This window comes from Ahaetulla prasina, chromosome 2 (assembly GCF_028640845.1).
Source record: "Ahaetulla prasina isolate Xishuangbanna chromosome 2, ASM2864084v1, whole genome shotgun sequence".
Taxonomy (NCBI): Eukaryota; Metazoa; Chordata; class Lepidosauria; order Squamata; family Colubridae; genus Ahaetulla; species Ahaetulla prasina.
In genome coordinates, this window is record NC_080540.1 from 147,174,165 (window position 1) to 147,194,551 (window position 20,387).

The 20,387-nt window shown below is 46.0% G+C and overlaps 1 protein-coding gene across 5 annotated transcripts in view; it reads right to left on the reverse strand.

Moving 5' to 3' along the window:
* The window catches only part of DGKA (diacylglycerol kinase alpha), a 98,843-nt gene that overhangs the window by 27,188 nt on the left and 51,268 nt on the right, over positions 1–20,387 (reverse strand). For 2 of the 5 annotated variants that reach the window (XM_058166041.1, XM_058166042.1), the window contains exons 2-10: positions 12,404–12,499; positions 11,641–11,717; positions 8,892–9,021; positions 8,613–8,693; positions 7,845–7,894; positions 6,832–6,906; positions 5,275–5,394; positions 3,814–3,931; positions 779–867 (exon numbers count right to left, since the gene is read on the reverse strand). In XM_058166041.1, the coding sequence (XP_058022024.1) occupies positions 779–867; positions 3,814–3,931; positions 5,275–5,394; positions 6,832–6,906; positions 7,845–7,894; positions 8,613–8,693; positions 8,892–9,021; positions 11,641–11,717; positions 12,404–12,473 (810 nt within the window). In that variant the 5' untranslated portion in view covers positions 12,474–12,499. Of the gene's footprint in view, positions 1–778; positions 868–3,813; positions 3,932–5,274; positions 5,395–6,831; positions 6,907–7,844; positions 7,895–8,612; positions 8,694–8,891; positions 9,022–11,640; positions 11,718–12,403; positions 12,500–12,638; positions 12,665–12,986; positions 13,520–20,387 lie in introns of those variants that run through there. The other 3 variants (XM_058166039.1, XM_058166040.1, XM_058166043.1) reach the window with 3 other exon arrangements.

Genomic DNA, 20,387 nt, shown 5'->3' on the forward strand with positions numbered 1-20,387 from the left:
GAAGGCAGGCAGACAGACAGACAGACAGACCGATCAATCGATCGATCGATAGACAGATAGGCAGGCAGGCAGGCAGGCAGACAGAATACCTAATTAGCCACTACCAGAAACATTATATCTTTTATTTACTTTTAAATGAAATATTAATTTAGGCAAGTTTGTCTTTTTCAAAACATTGCCCTTTTTGGTTGCCATCTACTTTTTTCCTGTCTCCTGGAGGAATGAATGTATTTTCCATCCTTGTGTTGCATGCTGAGAGACATTATATCTCTCAGCATGCAACACAAACTGGAAAATGCATTCATTCCTCCAAAAGACTTCTAGATGGGGTTATGACAATAATACCAAAGCCTAAGGAAGGGCAATCAGTCAAAATAAAAAGGAACAACAACAAAAAAGAGGCTATTTCGATCTCACATACTGAGGGCTAGAGACAAGGATACCACTCTAGACTTCTTAGAAGAATGAAGGGACGGGTTGGGAAGATGAAGGAGCCAATAGAAATGGAGAAAGCAGAAATCCTGGATAAGGAAGGCAGAAATACAGAACTCTGGCTGATGGGTGCAGAACCGTGGTAGTATTCAGCCTGTTCTATCCGGTTTAGGCGAATCAGTCCGGGCAGGAGGCTCCGCCTGCCCTTCCGGACATCATTACATCCCATTTTTGATGTTCTGCGCATGTGCGGAAGGCCCTGCACATGCGCTCACATTTGCGAACCGGTAGTGAAGGTGAGTGAACACCACCCCCGGTGCAGAATCCGTCCTTGCTGGTTACTCACATTGGTGTCACGGCGGTTCTTAGCATAGGTGCTGATACAGCTGAGAGGAGCCTTCCGAGCACAGCGCTCATGCACGATGTACTTACAGACTGTGGGTGAAAAGGAGGATGGATTCAATGAGATGCTACAGTAGTAGAAACTAAAGAAGCCCTGTTATCCCCCAAGCAGCATACAGCTTCTCTACCTAAAATCTGATCCTATGAGCTTAGTGTAACATCCCCTTTCCTCCCCTCTCCCCCCCCCATAGCTTCCTCACCCTTATTATTTTGCTGAGCATTTTTTTTTCAAACGTAAGAGATTCATATGAAACAGCTGAATTGCTCCATTGCTATCCTAGATAAAGGATCCCATAAGCCAGCAACAGATAAGCAAGAAAGGCCTGGTGAAATGACCAGCAACCTTTAAAAAAAAAAAATCCAGCTAGGCAAAAAATCCAATTGGAAAAAAATCTGTGCAGAGCGATCCGTTCAGGATCGGCATCATCACAGGCAAAATTGGAGGAGGTTGAGGCACCCTGAATTTGTTTCTGTCAGGTTTATCTCCAGACAAGACCGTAAAGAACCAGAGGAGGAATTTCTCAAGAATTCTTGCTTTTTCCAAGACCGTTTTGGAAGTTTGCCCAGAAAAGAAGGTTAACCGGCTATGAAACCTCTCTTCTATGTTCACATGACTTGGCTGACCACAAAAGATTAGCTTTTGTAAGATAAAAGCAAGCCTCTCTGACCCCACTGCCGATTTACATATTTGTATGACACACTAACCTGTTTAACGATCCAGTTTAGTGCGTGATGAGAACACAGCTAAAAAGAAACTCTTGAGAAAGAGAACACGAGAATTCAGCATAGTTTTCTCTTCTGGTTTAAGGTCAGCTTTGATTCTTAGACCTTCTGCTAAGCAGACTGTTGTTGAAAGATTTCCACCTTTTCTAAATAACCAAGCTGCAATTGTTTTGAATTTCTGAGACGGCATTTTTCTTTCTCTCACTGAATATTTTATAAACATCCAGAGGAAAAAATTGCCAGATTGTTCAGAGGCAGAGAAAGCTACTTTTAAACTTCTAGAGGGCCAAATCATACAAATACTCCAAGTTCTCAGGAAGAAATAGCCCTGAACAAACAGCCCTGCACTTGCTGTGAGTACAGAACGCACACATGTGTACAATGCATCTAAAAATGTTTTTTAAACAGATGCTTATTTAACAAGGGAGGGAAAATCCTCAAACTTATCCAAATGGAATTCGTAACAGAATTCTTTTGTATCTGTTTTAAACTAAGAATCTACAAAGATAAATGCTGCTTCTGCATAAATTAAGTTACTGCCATTATGAATGCTATGCAGCAGGCACCTAACGACTGCTTCATAAATATTTTTGTCAACATAATTAGTGAGGGGCAATGTTAATGTGTTCCAGCAGGTGGCAGCATGGGGCTGACCTTGTCTAGCTCAGAAGCAGCCAAATTGAGAAGACTGGATTAAAATTTAAATGGGAGCCCATCGTGGAATAACCAGGATTGGAAAATAGATTAGGAAATGGGGGGGGGATCCCCCCAAACTGACAACAGCAAATAGCCTTTTTGTTGCTATTGAGAGAACTGCAGCGTACAGTCCACACAATCACTGGAAATTGAGCTTGAGTTCACCATTAATTTTTACCACATCTTTACCACATCTTACCATCCAAAGCCTATGCAGTCTTATGAACCAGGTTTCATCGGAAATTTCTGCTTCCTTTTACAGTGTGGTTAAGGCGCCAAGCTAGAAACCAGGGTTTTGTGAGTTCTAGTCCCACTTTAGGCATGAAAGCCAGTTGGGTGATTTTGGGCCAGTTGCTCTTAGCGTAATGCACCTCACAGGGTTGTTGTGGTGTGGAAAACAGCAGGAGGAAGGAGTACAGGTAGTCAGCAACTTACAACAGTTCATTTAGTGACCATTTCAAAGCACTCAAAATGCGACTTACAACTGTTTTTCAGTTACGACCTTGGCAGCATCCCCATGGTCATGTGATCAAAATTTGGATGCTTGGCAACTGGTTCATATTTATGACCGTTTCTGTGTCCCCAAGTCATGTTGCAACCTTCTGACAAGCAAAGCCAATGGGGAAGCCAGATTCGACTAATATCCATGTTACTAACGTATCAACTGCAGTGATTTCCTTAACAACTTAGGCAAGAAAAGTCGTAAAATGGGGCAAAACTCACTTAACAAAATGTCTCTCTTAACAACAGAAATTTTGGGCTCAATTGTAGTCATAAATCGAGGACTACCTGTATGAGGGAAGTTTGCTGCCTTTAAATTATCAAAGCAATAAAGGTAGGCCTTATAAATAAAGAGCCACAGGACGACAGTAATTCACAAGGAGGATCAAACTTTATGACATACAGCTACCTTGCCCACTGGAAATTCAAGTTTTTTCTAGGCGCCTTTAGATAGGGCTGGGAAGACTACTGAACAAGGGTGCAATCCAGCAGGTTCTGACAGGTTCTGGAGAACCGGTAGCGGAAATTTTGAGCAGTTCGGAGAACCGGTAGCGGAAATTTTGAGCAGTTCAGAAACCTGGCAAATGCCACCTCTGGCTGGCCCCAGAGTGTGGTGGGAATGGAGATTTTGCAATATCCTTCCCCTAAGAGCGGGGAGGGAATGGGGATTTTACAGTATCCTTCCCCTGCCACACCCCCAAGCCACGGCCACCAAACCACACTATGCCCACCCAGCCACACCCACAGAACCGCTGGTAAAAAAAATTGGATTTCACCACTGCTATTGAGGCAATTCAGTCTGAGGTATTGACAGCCAGGACTGAAAAATCTAGGCGAGATGGATCAGTGAAGTGACCTGGAACATTGCAGCTTCTCGTATGATCTATGAGGATGTCTGCTAAAGCAGCAGTTGGAGGAAACATTCTCCTTCCGTTTCCACCATCAAATCAGTCTCAGTAGCTCCCTTGAAGGCTGGAAGCCTGAGCCCCCCAGGAAGAAAAAGGAGGACGGCCACCTCCCCTCTTCCCACACAATCCCAGGACAGAGCAACACACTCACAAGTGCAGCGCAGCCCCTGCTTGCGTAGCCCCAAGAGCAGCGTCTCACACACGTTGCAGTAAACAGGACGGTTAAAGTGCTTCAGGCGCCACAGGTGCTGCCCGTCGTCTTTCATCGTCTGAAGCAATGGAGAAAGTTGGCAATTAAGGAAGAGGCTGGTTTGGGAGCCAAAGGGAAGGGGAGGCATCGAGGCTCCCTGAGTGGGAACAGAAGATAGAAGTGGAGACAGGATTGGAGCTACAAGTTGTTGTTTTTTCCTGAGCACAAAAGTGACATTGCTTTTGGAACACGCGGGGAATGGCTTGCACCATTACATAGCCAGTCTGGTGTAGTAGTTAAGGCACCGAGGTGGAGACTGGAAGCTTTAGTTCTGCCCTGAGGTGCAAAGCAAGCTGGGTGACCTTGGGCCAGTCATTTTCTCTCAGCCCTAGGAAGCAAGCAATGGCAAACCGCTTCTGAAAAATGCTGCCAAGAAAACTGTAGGGGCTGGCCCAGGCAGCCTCCAAGAATCAAGACACAACTGAACAGGGTGGTGTTGGTGGAAATGCCCATTGTATTCAAGCAATTCGATTGCCGTGGAGAAACTTTCAACCAAGCTCACTCTGCGACCACACAGCTGTGCTGTCGGGGAAAATTAGGACCCTTTTAAAACCTTACACCTCCCATGGAACACACCTGTTCGGACCACTTTTTCCTGTTGTTCTTGTCCAGCCTTCAACTTGTTCCTAGCCCAAGAGTGAGGTGGCCTTAAGTCCCCCTTAGCTGTTGGAGTAACGTTTCCCCTTTAAGCCAACCGACAGCCAAAGCTATAAAATCGGTTTGTTTCACCATTCGTTAAGTCGGCAGTGAAATCTGGTACTCAGCTGCAGGTTTTATGGCCATTTTAAGATGATGCTGTCTTTCCCTTTCAGTCCCCAGCCAGCCTCACATGCATCCATTCTGCTGCAGTCCCCAATGGAGCTGGAAAGAGCAGCAGCATTGCAAACACCCTCAACTGGCATTCCTCTAAGTGCTTTAACTCCGTGGCCCCTACCAAATTAGGGCAAGGCTGGCATGGCAGAACACCAGCCAGGCACATGGAGAAGTGGTTAATTCCTTGTCTGTTGTCTATAGAAAAAGGGAAACAAGGGGAGAGACATCTTAAGTAAAAGGGCTGTTTGTGACTCAGTTCTCTGGGTGATTCTGAACTATTTCTTTTTTTTAAAAAAAATTGTTTGACTTGATTCACCCGGGGGTAGAACACAATGGGAGGCAGGAGCAGGATCACTGGAAGGCACCTCGAGGTGAGAATTTTCCAGCCTGACCAGCAATCAATCCTTCTCTAGTGTCATGATGGGAAGGGGCAGGAAAGGCAAAGAAATCAAGCGATTGTCACATGTCGGGCAAGGAAAATCAAAAGCCACATTCAACAGTAAGTTAGAAGAACCAAGGCAAAACGGGGCCTTTGTCCCCGGCACTTACCGCCTCCAATCCAAGTAGCACCAGGAGGGGGACGGTGGTGGCACCGCCGCGGAGCCATTCAGACAGAGACACAGTACCGCTGCTGTCATAATCAATTTCACGCATCATCTCCTGCAGGATCTGAGCGGGGGAAGGGGAGATCCGGAAAAGGAGAGCCTTAGGAGGGAGCCATTTCAGTGCTTGTTCCAGTCCATTTGTCCCAAACTGATGCGCAACCCTCATTTTTAGGAGGAACGTTTCAAGACATCTTGTCTTTCTTTTGTCAAAGAGGCACCCGACGAGCTGCAATTATCTGCAGCATAAGGCAGGGACCAGTCTTTCCTCATGCACAGCACTGAACTGGTTCCTCATCCCCAGGTCTTTATTTATGCAAATCTTTAAAAAACAGATCCCTTAAACAAAGTGAAAAGAAACCCAAAGTTCAGATAACGCTGTATCTAAAATAGAACTAATCATGTGCCTCCAGATTTAGGACAAGCTATCCTTTGCCATAAATAATTCAGACAATAATTTGGGATATAGAAATGTGACAAATGCATATACAAAAAGTATAATGAGCCCTCATACTGATCCAGTATCCCCCATCCTTCTGTACACATATCTGAATGGCAACAACTATTGAGCAGAAACATGGAATAAGAGGGTTTTTATTTCTTCTAAGCACTCCATTTCTTACAAAAAACAAAAACTGACAAAAACAACAACCCTCCCCACAAATCCAGAAAACTCTAAACCTCTTTCATCTCTTAATAGAGGCAGAAAAGGAAACCACAATTCTATTAGGTAAATCCCATTAACTAAATACTGATTCTGTATACAAAAGTCACATCCGGCTTTATCTCATTTAGCTGTAGATTCCTTCCCTTCCAACTGTCTCCTAATCTTTCCTCCCTAATGCACACAATATGAGCTCTTTCCCTTTTTGGTGTTATAGCAAAATTTGTTGTTAATAGCAACCCTGGTGTCAGGCTCCAAAAACTAAGAAAGGCATGCTGAGTTTCCTTTATTGTTCCACACAGAAATCTTGCCAAACTAAAGCAACTACTTGCATTGTTAAAGATGTATCTTGAGAATTCCTAGGGAGGAACTGGCTTGACCTTCTTCCTCTCAACCAATCTAAATCTTGCTGTCTCTTAGTCCTCTGGAATGCACACCAGGGGTGGTATTCGCTTACTTTCCCTACTGGTTCGCAAATGTGAGCGTATGCATGTGCGCAGCCTTCCAGTCTCAAAAGCATGCGCTTTGCTCGCGCGCCCCCCCTTCTGCACATGGCCTCAAAAATGTGCCTAAATAGGACGGCATAGAGCCAGGGAGGTTGGGCGGGCCCACACACGATTTCTGCTACCAGGTCAGGTGAACGGGTCTGAACCGACTGACTACCACCTCTGTTGCACACCCTCCCTCTTGGGAATCCAGACTACGTTCTACTGCACCCAGTTCTAGAACCCAACATAGACACCTTCATTCTGGAGCCAACAGAGCCCATCATGGTGATTATACATTGCAAGTTGATGGGGAAGGGGGTAGATAAAGCAACTGAAGGAATTCTGCACTTACTGGTTTAAGCTCAGTGACATCCCAGTCCAGATATTCAGCCACGCGCATCATCTGCGTGATGATGCGATCTACCTCCTAGAGAGAAGAACACAATTTAGGACCAGAATTAAATTCCAGTGGTTCATATGGAAGGGCCAGCAAGCATGCATTTGCCAGTCTGGCACCTCTTATTGTGTTAGACAGAGTTCCTAACTAGGGATGTCCTTGGCGTTGTAGCCAAATATAGCAAAAGGAAGAGTGTTGATGAAGACTGACCTAGAGGGATAAGTTTAGAGCTCAGATGAAAGCAGGTGTCCCCAATTTTTATCAGAGAACAGAAAATGAATCAGACAAAAGCAATATATCCTAGCCTATTGAAAATGAGATATTTTGGTTTTGCCAGGAGTTGCAGTGATGGGGCATGCAGCTGTTTAATTAGAAGAGAGCAAATTTCTTCTCCCTCCCAAAGGCTCCATAGGATGTGGTCTCCAGAGTACCTTCAAAGTTTGTACCAAAATATCATTTATAATATGAAAGGAGGGGAAACCTCATTCCAAAAACATCTAAGAGTTTCGTCTAGCTGCATTTAATTATCTTGATTTAAGGGTGATTACATTTATACTTGCGTTAAATCAAACCAAATTTATTTTTTGTTGTTGTTGTTGTGGCCTCACCACAGCCCTTGGAGCAAGTTCGCTGCACACTGTCGAAAAGCCCTGTGTGGTCCTTGAACCAAAAAAGATGGCACCTTTCGGTGCTAAACCAACAGGAACCAACAAAAATCAGATTGATATGAACTAGCACAAGAAGCTGTCAGCTATATTACAGTGGGATGCATTACTTTATAGAGATTTGTATGAAAAGATTTGGCATCAAAATATTTGGGCCTTCTCTGCCACAAAAAGCTGAACACAGTGGGGTGTTTGTATGTGTTGTGTGGATAAACCAATTTTTCTGTCTGAAGTGGAGGAAAAAAGAACAGGGAGACTCGGTTACAAAACTCTATAATCTTCTAACGGCCTCATGCTACTTACTGAATTGTCAAGAAGACCGTTTCCATCTTTGTCATAAAGCTTGAAGGTGACTGTGGGAGGAAAAACGGAAATCAAAAATAGCAGCTTCTAAACAAGGGATCACCAAATACACGAGTCTCTGCCTTCACCCTCTTGCTCCAGGCCTCTTCCCTCAAGAATACTGTTTCATCAAGGCTTTTCATTTGAACCTTACTTGTGGGAGGCAAAGCATATTACTAAAGCAGGCTTCTTCAGTTTGAGCAAGATCAATTTCTTTTGCAGAAACCCAGCATAAATCCCCAAACGTTTTAAAATGTCAGTTTTCAGAAAATCTTTCAAAAGGCTTCTACAAATTTAAAATATCAGAGGCAGTCTTGTGTTGATAAAACTGTATGAGTGTAAGATTGATGCCAGCAGAAGAATTTTAATTATCCTACACAAATGGGAGGTGAAAATGACTACCCAGAGCATACTAAAGAATGCTACCCTTCTGCATATCCAGCCAATTAAATCTTCTTTCATAGTAGAGTGAGTAAAAATTAATCAAAATTATATATACCTATGATAATATATTTGGCGGATGACTCTTGGGAGGTGAAAATCATATTTATGTGGGAAGGAGGGAGGGAGGGAGGGAAGAGATATCTTAAAGACAGCAAGTTGGTTCTCTGTCCTGAAGAATTACCAAAATCAGATTTGCCCAGTCAAAATGAGCCTCCATCAAAAATCAAGCTCTGAACTGAGACCTTTGACTGCTATTCTGCTCTCTTGATCCTTTGCAGTACTCACATTCCAGTTTGTCTTCGGGCCTCCCACCTTCTAGCAGTGAGAAGTAACAAGAGACATCATTGACGCAAACAAAACCACTGGCTGAAAAGTAGAGAGAAACACTAGGTTAAGTAATCCTTCATCCGCAAAACTGCTAGGCTGCCTAACCCAAGCCTCATCAAAGAGATCCTTACTAAAAATTGGATGGAGGGGGCAGAAATGATGCAAACCGACCCTCTTCCCCAAACCCCGAGAGAAAGGTCAATATTTTACATGAGGCAGTTTGCCAAGACGACATACCTGGCTCTTTTGTGGTTTGTCCTGCCGTGGTCTGGAAAGACATGAAGAGGTGACAGCAAAGTTCATCCGAGATCTCCTCTGCTTCCAAGTAAGTTTTCAGGAAGAGCTTGAAGCCTTCAAAGTCTATTAACTGAGAACAGCATTATCAGAGAAATAAGCCAAAGCCAAAGAGAAGAATGCCAGGAATCACAGCTACTGACATTCCCTATTGATTGTGCCAAAAAGCGGAGCTTTGACTCAGCTAATAATGTGTCACTTCAGTGCTAGATATATTACTGCATGCAGGGAATGGTAAAAATGTTATTTCTCATTTTAATGAGAAACAGGATGGCTGTTCCCCATTGTTTGGTTGCTACTGGAACTAATGAAATTGTGATTAATGGACCCAGAAAGAAATCATTGCATATACTTCAAACAAGAAGAACATGTGGAGTGTTGGGGGTAAGAATGGGGAGGGCAGGTTTAGGTAAGCCCTAGTGGAGCTGTTGAATATCAGAATATAGGAAGGGAGGCTGGAGTCAGTTTTAGGATATATGTCACCTTATGTGTCCTACGCAAACAGAAGGATGGCGTTTAAAGATAGCAAAATAAATCAGTAAAATTGGCAAAAGGGATTTTTTTTGGGGAGGGGTGTCACAAATCCCTATTTGACATTTTGGTTAAAAAGCTACTTCACTGCAGACGAGTTTGCAAGAATCACACACAGAGGCTGGAAGGAGGACCTGGGTGGCTGCCACATGACGGACTTCTGTACTTCTGAATGTGTTCAGTTCACACAAAGGAATGGGAGAAATGTCAGTTCTGAGAATAATGTAGTTTGAGGATTCACCAACATCAGAAGGCAAAAATAAACCCTCAAATAATTGGCATAACGGAAAACCAAACAGCAAGGCCCTGTTCTGGGTGTGGGGGAGAGGAAAAATAGCACATCAAGATAAATAGAAGAAAAAATAAATTTAGTTAATGAACAAAAAGAAGAGCCAGAAGCGCAACCAAGTTGCAGTACTAAATACTTGGGTGTAATTCCAAAAACAACTGAGGCACCACTTGAATACTATTGGCATTGACAAATTCAACATCAGTCAATTGCAAAAGGCATCTTTGCTCAAACCAGCTTACGTCCTGCAACGATACCTCTAATGCCATCAAACATCCACATCTGCCTCACTCAGACCCTTGGGAAGACTCGGTAGGTGGATAAAAATGCCAAATCTAGTCTCATCAACTGGCTGACTGTGCGATGAACCATAAAATAACGATAATACTTTAGACTGTACCTGAAGTTATGCTTTCAGTTCTGGACAAGAAACATTTTGAAAGGATGTAGGACAGAAGCTAGACAACGCAGTGCTTTCCAAATGTTTTGGCCTACAACAACTTCTTGCTATTGGTCATGCAGGCTAGAGCTGAATCCAAAATATTTAAAAGTCACCATGTTGCCTACCATTGATACAGACACAACAAAAGTGATTCAGAGGATGGCAACAAAGGCACTTGGGAGTGCAGAAAATAAGGAAGAAAGATGAAAGGAGATGATTATTTATAGCTGATGAAGAGAAGACCAAGAAGGGGATATGAAAGCCCCTCAGATAAGAGTTATCATACAAGAGTGGGTAAAGGATTGTTCTCTGCCTCTGCAGGGAGTAGAACCAGATCTAGATTACAAAATGTCATAATTTTTAGAGGTTTAGATTTACATGTGGCAAATGAATCAATTACTCGGGAAGAAGGCTCTTGTCTGCTGGAAATCCTTAATCAGAATCTGACTGATATATTCAGGCTCCAGGACTGGATTTCTTGCTCGGAATTGGGGATTGGACTACAAAGCCCTTGCTGTAATTCTGTGGCTCTGTCTGCATAGCACAGCTGATCCAGTTAGTATGTCGCTTCCATATGCCATCAGCAGACCATCTGGAGTAGCTGGGTCAGGCAGCAACCATGTTACAGCACCCCCACTCCCAACTGCTACAAGGGAGGTTGGAATACAAGCATTTCTCTTCCCATTTCCCACAATTTTTTGATTTTCCTCCAGGAGGGAGATAGGCATGGGTTGGGTAATTTGAAGATTATGCTACCCTGGATAGGCTCTGGAGAACCACATTCTACCTTATTTGTTTCTGCTTCTTGTTCTCATGTACAACCCCTGTGTGACCAAAGACTAGTTGAAGCCAAAATAGCTACATAGACAAACCATCTCTTTAAATGCTATTCCATTTTCATGGGTCTCTCTAGAACATGGGTCTCTTGACAACTTTAAGACTTGTGGACTTCAACTCCCAGAATTCCTCAGCCAGCTTTGCTGTGAAGTCCACAAATCTTAAAGTTGCCAAGGTTGGTGACCCCTGCTCTAGAACATCGTCTTGATCACCAACACTGGGGGAGATCATTAACCTTTACCAAGTGTGGTTATGACATGGCGGAGTGAATTGATAGTTGATTGGTTTAGTTGCAAATAAGATCAGGTCTCTTTGGAGCTAAATCTAACGCACTCCGGGTCAAACAGCTGAGTTTAGTAGAGTTTACATGACACTTTTACTGCCCTCCAGGACGTCCCCATGATGCAGTTATGCATCACGGAAAGCCAGAATTTATGTGTGAAAGACAGAAAACACCCAAAATGGTACATAGGTGTGGAAAGACGTGTACTGATTTGCAGAGTCACCTTGCCGGTAAACACTTAAGGCAACTATACAACCTAACAAGGCAAAAGATGGAGACATTTGCAGGAAAGGAAGAGGAAGATACTCACATCCCCTTGCCGATGCTGAGACAATGTACCCTCTCCATAAAATTCCTTCAGCACATCCTGCACTTTCTTGTTGCTATCTGTGGAGCAAGGAACAATGAAGACTGACAAGGGGGGAAAAAAGTGTAGGAATTCTGATACAGTTCATGCTATAACGGGAAATGTGTCAGGCATGACAGTTGTATTGGCCAACAATTAGAGCTCTCTGAATTCTGTCCTAAGTTTCGAAGTGATGTAAGAATCAGAGGGTTGTAATGAAGCATCCAATCCAGCTGATGCAAATTAAAATCATTCTTAACCTGGGGTGTTAAAATGTGAGGGATCTAACTTGTAGAATGAATGGGTGGCCCAAGAATTTAAATTCAAGATAAGCCAAAGTTAAAGAGTGTCTTGTTTAGCAGATTCCTTAGAAACTAAGACTATCCCTTCCTTGATAATCTGGATACTCAACTGATTAGTACATACCACATGAGATATCAAGCTAACAGCTACTGAGTTTGCGGGGAGGGAGTGGAGGGAGGGAACAGATGGACATGGGGTAGCACAAAAGAATTATCCTAGGAGCCTTCCTGGGACCGGCACAGAAATGGCTGCTTTTCCTTTCTCAATGCTCAAGTAAACCAGATCTAAGTTCTAAGGAGTTGGTATGACCTCTGATTTTAGAGAGGAAGTTCTAGCTTTAACAGATCCTGCCTGTCCATGCCTCTATTCCTACCAGGGGCTAAGAGAAGCCTATTAGTACAAAGGGAGAAGGAAAAGGACTCACAGTCAATATACTTCTGCAGCTGGGTGAACTCCTCCGGGCTGAGGGTGGCCCACTCCTTGCCGTCAGACATGATGCTGTTCTTGTTCCAATTTATGTCTGCAAACAGAATAGTCAGGAGATGTCGTTAGACAGCAGGGGACGAAGATGAAACGGGCAGAGAAGGTGCTCTCTGGGCACACAATCTCTCTCTCTCTCTCTCTCTCTCTCTCTCCCTCCCCCTCGTTAGTCTCCTCACATTCTCCAGACTGATCCGCTGAGCCAGCACATTCTTCCCTGGCACAATTGGCTTCCGGAGCAGCAACCGGGAATTTGGCCATGGCACAAGCAGCCCCTGGAGAGGCAAGATTCCAGCTGCACAGGCTGAGAAAGAGAGACGTACCGCCCGGCGGATTTAACTCCTGGAGAAACGCAGAGATGCCAAAGGCTTTGCTCCTGATGCAGGTGGAATCCCAAATGAAGCCAAGCCAAGCAAAAAGAAGCCGGCGTTGGGGCATCGCCCAAAGGAGGAAACATGTTGCACAGCAGCTTTTTAATCTGGACAAGCTCACGCATTCAGCCCATTAAAGGGACAGTCCCCAATTACCTGCGTAAGTGGGCGAGCAGCTGGCAGAGCAATTGCTGCACCTTTTGCCCCAGGGCAAGCCCATTTTCCAGAGACCCCTGCAGGGCTGGGAAAGATGGAGGGATCCAGAGGAGAGGCAATAAGTAGTTAACGAGGTCATCCAAATCAAAGGAAAAGCAGTTTGGGGTGTGATCGGGATCAATTTAGCAATTTATACCAGTCTGCTGCAGAGAGTGCCGAGTCTGATCCCATTAAAATTTAATGGAGGTTTTGAGTGTTATTGGCGGAAATGCCACACATTTCACAGAGAGGCAATCCTGGCAGTGAGTGCAGGGGAGATTTGCAGGAAGCTGTTGGAGGGGGGCATGTTTTGGCAACTCATTTAAAGGAGAAAACTTCTATCAACTGAGTACAACCGAGAACATGTCATCATCCGGCATCCCCAACCTGATGCCCACAGACACCAGCGAGCCTGCAACTTTCTCACTTCTCCATCCCAAGTACAGATAGTCCTCGACTTGCAACCATTCATTGGGTGACCATTTGAAGTTACGACAGCACCGGGGAAAAACTACTTACGACCAGTTTTCACACTTTTGATGGTTGCAGAATCCCTGTGGTCATGTGATCAAAATTCGGACGCTTGGCCTCTGGCAAGGATTTATGACGGTTGCAGTGTCCCTGGGTCATGTGATCCCCTTTTGCAACCTTCTGACAAGCAAAGTCGATGGAGAAGCCAGATTCACTTAACAAAGATAACACACCAACTACAATGATTCCCTAAGCAATTGTTTCCAGAAAGGCCATAAAATGGGCCGAAGCTCACTTAACAACCGATGGAAAACTCTCTAATGGGATTGTAAATTGAGAACTATCTGTTAAATGCTCATCCTGGTCTTTCAAAAATCTTTTTAGTTTTACATTTTTATTGATCCGGGTTTTTTTGTTTGTTTGTTTTTATTTACATTTATATCCCGCCCTTCTCCGAAGACTCAGGGCGGCTTACAGTGTGTAAGGCAATAGTCTCATCCATTTGTATATTATATACAAAGTCAACTTGTATTGCCCCCCCAACAATCTGGGTCCTCATTTTACCTACCTTATAAAGGATGGAAGGCTGAGTCAACCTTGGGCCTGGTGGGACTAGAACCTGAAGTAATTGCAGGCAGCTGTGTTTTAATAACAGGCTTCTTACAGCCTGAGCCACACCGCGGCCCAGTTAATTTGAGAGGACAGCATGCCACAAAGCAGAGCCACAGCTTCCAGTCCCATCTTTAATAACAAGAATGTTTTGGGATCCTGCCTCTTTAAAACACATTAAAACTGTTGTTAGCCACTGAATTTCTTATCAGTGAGTTCCACAGATCTCATCTCAAAGGTTAGGGTTAACATATGTGCCTCCAGTTTTTTCTCTCTTTCTCTCTTTCCACATCATACAACCACAACTGGGACTGAAACTTACATTGCTTAGCAAGCCAGTCATTAAATGAGTAATGCACAATTTCACAACTTTTTATGCCATGGTTATTAAGTGAGTCACCTGTACATTAAGCAAATCATGCTTCTTACATTGACATAGCATGTGAGAAGTTGGCTAGGAAGATCTCAAATGGAGATCATATGACCTGGTTGCCAAGCACCCAAATTTTGATCACACGACCACAGGGAAGCTGCAAAGGTTGTAAGTGGTTGTAAGTCACTTTTTTCAATGCTGCCATAATTTCAAGCAGTCGCTAAACAAATAGTCGTAAGTCAAGGACTACTTGTATATATTTTATACACATATACTGTACATGACGTATGGTAAGATGAGAAAAGAAGGAATGAAAAAACCAGAAACAAAAAGAATTCTTCCCATCCCATTACATAAATACATGAAGACATCAGAAAGCAGCCTGAAATATCTTAAAAAGTAAACGTAAAGGTTTCCCTCGCACATATGTGCTAGTCATTCCCAACTCTAGGGGGCGGTGCTCATCTCCGTTTCAAAGCCGAAGAGCCAGCGCTGTCCGAAGACGTCTCCGTGGTCATGTGGCCGGCATGACTCAACGCCAAAGCCGCATGGAACGCTGTTACCTTCCCATCAAAGGTGGTCCCTATTTTTTCTACTTGCATTTTGTACGTGCTTTCGAAACTGCTAGGTTGGCAGAAGCTGGGACAAGTAACAGGAGCTCACCCCGTTACACAGCAGCATTAGGGATTCGAACCGCTGAGCTGCCAACCTTTTGATCGACAAGCTCAACGTCCTAGCCCCTGAGCCACCGTGTCCCTGAAATATCTTAGGCAGTCATGAATTTCATTTCATAATGACAACCTCTATATCTAGGCCAGGGTTGGGCAATTATGGCAACATTATGACATGTGGATGGATGGCTCAGGAATTCTGGGATTTGAAGTCCACAGGTTGCAAAGATGTCATAGTTTTCCAATCCCGATCTAGGCAGATGCAGTAGGATCTCCCCAACAATGTCAGCAATCTATAAGTTTTTGAATGGTAAAGATGGAGATGGGTTATCAAATATCTTTAGATGCCATAAACAAAATATTGAAGAACTTGGCTCACCAGCTAACTGGGAGACAATGTTTCAGGATATACATACCATATTTTTCGGAGTATAAGACGCACCTTAGTTTTTGGGGAGGAAAATAAGAAAAAAGCTGATTGGCAGATGGATCAGCCTCAACCAGCCGGAATACCCCCAACCAGCTGTTCCCAGAGATGAATTTTAGCAACAAGTTCCTTGGTTGTGAGCTCTGTTCCTTGCTTTTTTTTTCTGCCTCTGAAACTTCTGAAACAACTTTTTTTTCTGCCTCCGAAAACCTCCAAAACAGCTTCAGAAAAAAAGACTCTGAAGCTCTGTTTGGGGGCTTCTTTTCTGAAGCTTCTTTTCTGATGCTTTTTTCAGCCTCTGAAACCTCCGTTTGAGGAACTGGGTAGGGCTAGATTGACTCACCGAGATTTTCACCTTCTTTTTTTGGGGGAAAAGAGGTGCGTCTTATACTCCAAAAAATACGGTAATATGTATAGTTCAAGTGCTCAGCTCAGCAACTTGGCCATTGCCATTTTTCCCCAGCTCCAGCCTCCAACCAAGCACAAGGGAAGTCCCACAGAGTGTCCTACAGTAATTGTAGTCTAAAGTGATAAATGCAAGAACATCCGCTAGACCAGGGGTGTCCAAACTACGGCCCGCGGGCCAACTGCGGCCCGCGGGTCAGTTTTTATTGGCCCTCAGCAAATTCTAAAAGTATAATGAATATGGCCCTTTTGGGCCACCTCCCGGTGCTTGCCCAGTGGTTCGCTGCGAGGCTCGCGGCTCCTCCCCATGGGCGGGGAATAATGAAGGGAGGGGGCGGAGGAGGCGGCGAGCGGGAAAGAGGCTGCTGGCCGTTCCCGATCCCAGGAGTTGTACTCTCGCCTTCCCGGGGCTGCCTGGTGAGCTCCTCGCGCCTCCACCCCTTGGGCAGGGAATAACGAAGGGAGGGGGCGGAGAAGGCGGCGGCAAGCGGGAAAGAGGCTGCTGGCCGTGCCCGACCCCAGGAGTTGTACTCTCGCCTTCCCCGGGCCGCCTGGTGAGCTCCTCGCGCCTCCACCCCTTGGGCAGGGAATAACGAAGGGAGGGAGCGGAGGAGGCGGCGGCAAGCGGGAAAGAGGCTGCTGGCCGTTCCCGACCCCAGGAGTTGTACTCTCGCCTTCCCCGGGCCGCCTGGTGGGCTCCTCGCGCCTCCACCCCTTGGGCAGGGAATAACGAAGGGAGGGAGCGGAGGAGGCGGCGGCAAGCGGGAAAGAGGCTGCTGGCCGTTCCCGACCCCAGGAGTTGTACTCTCGCCTTCCCCGGGCCGCCTGGTGAGCTCCTCGCGCCTCCACCCCTTGGGCAGGGAATAACGAAGGGAGGGGGCGGAGGAGGCGGCGGCAAGCGGGAAAGAGGCTGCTGGCCGTGCCCGACCCCAGGAGTTGTACTCTCGCCTTCCCCGGGCCGCCTGGTGAGCTCCTCGCGCCTCCACCCCTTGGGCAGGGAATAACGAAGGGAGGGGGCGGAGAAGGCGGCGGCAAGCGGGAAAGAGGCTGCTGGCCGTGTCGTGTCCCACTCCTCCGCTGACGGCTGGGTCCGGGAAATCCGAATCAGGCGTGCCTCTGCAGCTCTGCCCAAAGTCCTAGCAAAGTCCTCAGAGCAGGCAGGAGACCAGTAAGTGACTTCAGCAAGATAAGTTTGACTTTTGCCTGACTCAGAGACTGCCAGAAAGTAGATCCTTTATATAGGCCATGGGGTGTGGCTCCATGACTCAGCACTCATTAAGGCCTGCCCCTCCCTTCCCTCTGTAGCCTCCGCCTCTCCAATCTTCTGATGCGAGGGTCACACCAATCAGCTGTTGGTAATAAACCCTCCTCAGGCTCACCTGCTGTGGAGGAGGGGGAGGGGTCTAGCTGCTCCGTTTGCCTGGGCATGGAGTCAGGGCTGGGGCAGGGAGATTCTCCTTCTGCAGTTTGTGTGGGCATGGAGCCAGGACTGGGACCGGGAGGCATACATTCCTCAGTGTGTGGGAGCAGGTAAGAAGGCCCCGGCTGCTCTGAGGGCGGGCAAGACACAACAGGCCGTGCCCGACCCCAGGAGTTGTACTCTCGCCTTCCCCGGGCCGCCTGGTGAGCTCCTCGTGCCTCCACCCCTTGGGCAGGGAATAACGAAGGGAGGGGGCGGAGGAGGCGGCGGCAAGCGGGAAAGAGGCTGCTGGCCATGCCCGACCCCAGGAGTTGTACTCTCGCCTTCCCCGGGCCGCCTGGTGAGCTCCTCGCGCCTCCACCCCTTGGGCAGGGAATAACGAAGGGAGGGGGCGGAGGAGGCGGCGGCAAGCGGGAAAGAGGCTGCTGGCCGTGCCCGACCCCAGGAGTTGTACTCTCGCCTTCCCCGGGCCGCCTGGTGAGCTCCTCGCGCCTCCACCCCTTGGGCAGGGAATAACGAAGGGAGGGGGCGGAGGAGGCGGCGGCAAGCGGGAAAGAGGCTGCTGGCCGTGCCCGACCCCAGGAGTTGTACTCTCGCCTTCCCCGGGCCGCCTGGTGAGCTCCTCGCGCCTCCACCCCTTGGGCAGGGAATAACGAAGGGAGTTTCAAGTTCATACCAAATACAAAACAAAAGCCAAGATCAGGGGTGTCCAAACTTGGTCTCTTTAAGACTTGTGGACTTCAATTCCCAGAGTTCCTCAGCCAGCTTTGCTGGCTGAGGGACTCTGGGAGTTGAAGTCCACAAGTCTTAAGGGACCAAGTTTGGACACCCCTGGCCAAGATGAATGAATATGAAACATTTTCCCCCCTTAAATGAAGATGATATCCACATATTGTTGCTTTTTAGTAGACTGACTGTATCCATCTGTATTGTAATGTCCCAGGTTTTCAGGCCTCTGATATAGTCCTAAATATTTACCACGAGTCACCAGAAATGGCAGCACCGAAGAAACGCAAGATAGCAAGTGAGTGTAGAAGATTTCAAACACGGTGGGAAAATGAATATTTCTTTAAAGAAATCAACGGAAAGTGTGTCTGTTTGATTTGCAATGAAGATGTTGCCGTGATGAAAGAGTATAATGTCCGTCGGCACTATGAGACCAAGCATCAGAGCTACGCATCGTACACAGGTGCCAAACGAGCACAGAAATTCAAGCAAATGGCAGCTAGCCTGCAAGCTCAACAACAGTTTTTATTTCGTGCTAACAAAATACAGGAAAACGCCACAGCAGCAAGCTATGAAGTCGCAAAACTTATTGCCCAGCATGGCAAACCGTTCTCAGGCGGTGATTCCATAAAGCAGTGCCTCATCAAAGTCACAGAAGTAATGTGCCCGGAAAAAGTGCAGGATTTCAACAACGTGACCTTATCCAGAAATACAGTGGTGCGGAGAATCGAGGACTTGTCAGCTAACCTGAAACTTCAGCTGAGAGAGAAAGCTTGTGCTTTTGATTTTTACTCGATAGCATGCGATGAGAGCACAGGCATACAGACACCGCACAGCTTTTAATTTTTTGCGGGAGTCGATGATAATTTTGCTGTCGGAGGAGCTGCTTGATATGATGAGCCTAAAAGGCACAACGACAGGTGGAAATATTTTTGACGCTGTGTCAGAGGCAGTTGAAAAGATGGGGCTTAAATGGGACAAGCTCTGTGGAGTAACAACGGATGGAGCTCCGGCCATGACGGGTGGCGCAAAGGAATGGCATCCATGGTGTGCGTCAAGGTAAAAGAGGCGGAGGTGAGGCTGTTAGGATGCACTGTATAATCCACCAAGAAGCACTGTGTGCCAAGACTGTGCAGCTGGGCGATGTGATGAACACTGTTGTAAAACTGTCAACATAATTCGAGCTAGAGGACTGTACCACAGGAATTTCAAGCTTTCTTATCTGACGTGGATGCTGAATACGGGATGTACTCTACCACTCTGATGTGCGCTGGCTCAGCCGTGGCTCTGTGCTGCAGCGGTTTTATTCGCTGAGATCAGAAATCGACAATTTTTGAAAGAGAAGGACCGACCTCTTCATGAACTGAGTGACCCTCTGTGGCTGGCAGACCTGGCATTTTAGTTGATCTTACTCATCATCTGAATACACTGAACAAGAACCTACAAGGCAAAGAACAGCTGGTGTCACACCTGTATGCGCACATGAAAGCCTTCTGTGTAAAGCTCCGCCTGTTTGAGACACAACTCTGAAGCTTTAATGCTGCACACTTCCCTCGCTGTCTGAAATCAAGTCTGCTTTTCCAAAGGCAGACCTTTCTGCTAAAAGGAGAAATATGTTTCTGTAATTACATCTCTCGTGACAGAATTCAACCAGCGTTTTCAAGATTTTTCTGTCATTGAAAAACAAATCAAGCTGTTCTCGACCCCCTTCCTGGTGGATGCAGAAGAAGTGGAGGAGAGTCTGCAGTTAGAACTGATTGAAATGCAATGTGATGATTCTCTGAAGAGTCAACATCAGCTTCTCTCCTCCTGACTTCTATCAGAGTTTGGATCATGCCAAGTTTCCTCTGATGAGGCGCCATGCAAAAGAATGATGAGCCTGTTCGGCTCAACATACATATGTGAACAAACATTTTCTCTGTTAAATCGGTACAAATGCAGACTGAGATCCAGACTGACTGGTAGCCATCTCTGTGAAGTCCTTCGTGTCTCAACCACCAAACTTTCTCCTGACATCCCAGCCATCCTTCAATCCAAAGGACAGCATCACTGCTCCCACTGAGAGCAATGTTCTTCACATTATAGGCGAGTTAGAAATACACAGAGTAGTCATGTGTCAATATGTCACGTCTTGTGTGTGGGCCGGGCCACACATGAATTTACTAGGCGTATATACTGTTTGTTGTCCAGCCGCATGCCTTTCTGAATAATTATATTTAAAAATATTTCATTAAAATCAACATAACACAAACACACACGT